The sequence below is a fragment of the Eurypyga helias genome, unplaced genomic scaffold (genome assembly GCF_000690775.1).
Source record: "Eurypyga helias isolate BGI_N326 unplaced genomic scaffold, ASM69077v1 scaffold45240, whole genome shotgun sequence".
NCBI classification, from domain to species: domain Eukaryota; kingdom Metazoa; phylum Chordata; class Aves; order Eurypygiformes; family Eurypygidae; genus Eurypyga; species Eurypyga helias.
The window spans coordinates 566-4936 of NW_010225848.1; the positions used below are offsets into that span (position 1 = coordinate 566).

The 4371-nt window shown below is 46.8% G+C and overlaps 1 protein-coding gene across 1 annotated transcript; it reads left to right on the forward strand.

The window, feature by feature from the left end:
• Positions 1-283: 283 nt before the first annotated feature.
• LOC104509017 (phospholipase A2 inhibitor subunit gamma B-like) lies at positions 284-3763 on the forward strand (the record flags this gene model as incomplete). Its single annotated transcript, XM_010150814.1, has 3 exons — positions 284-433; positions 573-713; positions 3540-3763. Coding segments are annotated over 3 exons (515 nt in total), but the record flags the coding sequence as incomplete, so codon positions are not given.
• Positions 3764-4371: the final 608 nt, after the last annotated feature.

Below are 4371 nucleotides of genomic sequence, written 5' to 3' on the forward strand. Positions count from 1 at the left end.
TGCAACAAGGCCAGCTGGCTATAAGAAGTCGTGCTGTCCTCCTGCCTTTAAGCACAACATGCAGAAGGAGAAATTCCTTACTAGTGTCTCAAATGTGGTGTCACCCTCACTCCTCTGAGGAGACCACCAGTACCACTGGTGCCTCTTTCAGTGTGCTTCCACTTCCCCAGACCCCAGTCAGGCCCCAGATGGCTGCTTAGCAGTTGCTGTTTAGGAACTAATGGGAGAGGAATAGAGTTACCTTGAGGTTAAAAACTTGGTGCTGCCTTTGTCTTCATTACAGGAGGGATGGCAATCTCTTCAACCATCAAGTCCTGCCTGCCCTCCAGCATCTGCCATCTTGGTCCTATCACCATGAACTACGGGAAGGTAAAAGCAAGGAGCCACTTAGCCTGTTGCACAGGTGACGACTGTCAAACAACCTCTGTCTCACGTAAGCTCATCTTGTCCTTACACCTCGTCCACTCTGTCTGCTCCAACCTGAGGTGAGGCTTTCCAGATTAAGCCATCACCTTCCTCATTCCAATCATTCGCTCATTAAAACCAATTATGGCTCATCCCTCTCCTTCCAGTGCCACCAGAGGATAACGTGCCCAATGGATACCAGTGTCCTGCCTGCTACAGCGTGGACTCTTTCCAGTGTGGTAATGAAATTGTAAACTGCTCTGGATCCGAAACCCAGTGTGTTGACCTTGCTGGGTTAATGACTTCTGGTAACTGCCTTTTATGTGGGGCTGTCTTTCATCTTTTTGCTTAAATGGGTGAAACCAGTCTAAGATGAAACATCACAGAGAAAATAAAAATGAGGAACAAGTGTGAAGGAAAAGACAGGGAACTGAAAGTGAACATGCTTAAAGCTGATGAAAGGTCAGGAGCATTTGTTTCTTCCTCCTTCTCCATCATGCATGGATAGCTGCTGGGATTCCTCATAGCGTGGCATAACTGAGGTCAAGGGCAGAAGTGGACTCCTGAAGCAGTCTGATGCATGGGTATGTAATAAATCTGACCAAGATCCTAAACCTGCTGGCCCTAGCTGGGATGGATGAGATGCATCTGGATCTAAGCCAGTTGCCTACTTATTGGAGGTTCAGGTGAAACTAATACTGAGCCATTAGCTTTCTCATGAGGTGACACTGGCCACTGGGGCCAAGACACTGTCATAGTGGTGCCTCTTCTCTTCAAGGACCAGGGGCAGGTCCCTCTCCATGAATGCTACAGCTGAGCCTTTGGGGCACCCAAACGTCTTCCCTGCAAGGGAACTCCAGGCTTTGAATGGCTGGGGTCACCAGCAGCACATAACACTCCTATTCCTACCTCAGGAGCTGTAATTAGAAAGACAAAATTAGACAGCAAGTTTCCTCGTCACTGTCCTTTCCTGCCCTGTCCACAAGTAAAAGATTTCCACATTTCATGGCAGTCCCACCAGTGCTCCAGCAGGCAGGAAGAGTAATGTGGAAATTAAGGGCAGTGGCACCTGCTGCAGAAGCAGACTGGAAAAAGATCATCTTGTGTATAGTTATGGATGAAGTTTCTCTGAGTTGAAAATATTGCCATGACATGATGCCTGAAGGTTTTTGGTATACGCTTTATTGGTGTGTTGTCCAAACCCTGTGTTAGAAGGTGTTTCACAGAGACAACATGAAGGAAAATAAGCCTTTTCTTAGTCACAACAATGGTGATCGAGTGGTGCAATTAATTCAGTGTACCACTGAAATAAAAAGTGCTTCTAACTTGTCTTGACTTGACTGCTCAGCCACTGTAAATAATGGATACCAGTGTGGTGTGATGGACTGCGTAGAGGAAGCAGTGGTGTAGGGGGGCAAAGGAAGGTGAGGAACTAATGAAACACCCTTATACATTATTTGTATTTGAGACAAAAAAATCCAGTAGAATGTTCCAGACCTCTGTAGCCTGTGCAGTGAGAAACATAAGCAAAAGCAAGCAATGGGAGCAAGAATATCTGAATAGGAGATATGCACCCAGCACCTTCTCAGGTCCCCTTCTCAGGCAGATACTCCAGTGCTGGGAAAGGACAAGTTCAGGTTTCAGGCTCTCCCTCAGTGAGCATATGAGCAGGGTTTCCCTGATGATTTGGCTAAATCCTGTAAGGCCATAGAGAATGGACTTATCTGAATAAATGGCTCAGCCTGTAATGTCTTTGAGACTTCTCCCCCTGCCACCTCAAATCTGGCTGAGAGATAGATGGTCACCAGAAGAGGCCACCTAGATGATCAGAGAGCTGGAGCACCTCTGCTAAGGGGACAGGCTGAGAGGGTTGGGCTTGTTCAGCCTGGAGAAGAGAAGGCTTGGGGAGACCTTATTGCAGCCTTCCAGTGCCTGAAGGGGCTACAGGGAAGCTGGGGGGGACTTTTTACAAGGGCCTGTAGTGACAGGACAAGGGGTAATGGGTTTAAATTGAAAGTGGGGAGGTTTAGATTAGATATCAGGAAGAAGTTCTTCCCAGAGAGGGTGGTGAGGCACTGGAACGAGTTGCCCAGGGAACTTCTGCTAAACAAACCCACCAACCCCCACACGAACGAGCCAGCACAGGAGTGAGCAAAGCAGCTAACGCAGGAGTCAGGGAGAGTGTCAGCAAGCGTACGGGAGTGAATGAGCAAGAGAGTCAGAGAGTAATGGCTCCCGGACCCCCTTCTCACCAATACCCCGAGCATGACGTACTGTGGGATGAAATACTCCCTTGGTCAGTTTTGGTCAGGTGCCTGAACTGTGTGTCTCCTGCACTGTCTGCAGTGAGACAGCGAGAGCTGGGAACGCAGCTGCAGGGTCAGAAGCAGAGAAAGACCTTGAATCCCAGTGCAGGCATTCCCCAGCACCAGCCAAGAACTTATCAGTGCTGCTGTCTGCATTCACGAATAGCTTCCTAGTAGCCATTGTAAAGAGAGTTAACTCTTTCCTGACTGAACCCAGCACAATGCCCCATCCCTGATGTGTTCAAGGCCAGGCTGGATGAGGCTTGGAGCAACCTGGTCTAGTGGAAGGTGTCCTTGCCCATGACAGGGGATTTGGAACTCGATGGTCTTTAAGGGCCCTTCCAACCCAAACCATTCCATGATTCCATGATTCTATGATAGCCATCCAGTTCAAATGTCATGAGAGGGTCAGAGAGAGAAGGACATAATGAACACCTGGAGTCCTGTCACACTGGTTTCTTTAGCAAGCTAGGCAAGGTTTGAACAGAAGAATCTTTAAATGAGAGAAAGAAAACTATTCAAAAACTTCTCAATTTTTAAATTTAAAATGCTTAAATGTTAAAAAAAATATCTATTTTATTCAGCAGAAGGAAAGAAAATATAAAGCCTAAACATTTTGTATTTCAAGTCAACCAAGGTGACTTTGCTGATTCTTCAAAATCGTACAGAAGATAGGAACAGACAGGAATTGGTTGGTGGGTTTGGAGCCAACTGGATGTAAGGAATGGGCCAGTTCTTCGTGTTGAAATGAGGACCTTATTGGCTAGAGAGGGAATAACTGTAGTGACTGGAATGTACTGACACCCCACATGTACTTCTCTTGTGTAGGTGGACTGTCTCTGAAAGCTGCCATGAAGGGTTGCACAACTGTTTCTGAATGCAGTCTTGTTGGAGATGGAAAAAACAGTCTGGGGGTGATGGACATAAAGTTGAAGCGGTTCCAATGCACACCAGCTTTTCCTTTGGCCAGAAAGAGTTCTGGGTTTGCCCCTCCACACACCCTCTTCCTCCCTGTCCTGTCAGGATTAATCTTGGAGAAGGTACTTTTCTGACTCTCTGTAGTACTGGGTTAAGCAAACCCCACAACGAACTCCAGCCATGGTTTGCACCGAGTCCTGTCTACTGTGACTTCTCTTGTATGGGGATTTGGTTTTCGGATTAGTTTATCTTCTTCTTTCATAATTTCACAGAATAAAGACAGTACTTACACTTCCTTTGTTTCCTCATTGATTTAATCTGATTTAAAGCTTTATAGATTCAATTGTGGTTGGTTCTGTATTACATTCTCCGAGTGCTTTGTCCCCACTGGGACCAAAGGAGGCTGAAGGAGATGTCCATATACTGGACCAGGGGTCTCAAGACAGCCTTAGACTCTACATCCAGTAACTCAGGGTAAGTTTGAAAACCACTTTTCCATGCTCCAAAAAGAACCGGAGGTGAATTCCTGAGAGGTTCACTCTAATTAGAGAGGTAGCTTGCCCTGTTTTCCCTCCCTTGTATGCCATTTGTCCATGGTACAAGTCCTTCCACTCAGAGGGTTGCCTGTGGCCTCTGGGCAGCCCTGAAGAAATCTGAGTTTCAGGGAAGAATCAGCAACCCTTTGCTATAAGCAAACTGCTCTTACCAAGCGCCTTTCTCCTCATGGTTGTTCTTCTTGCCT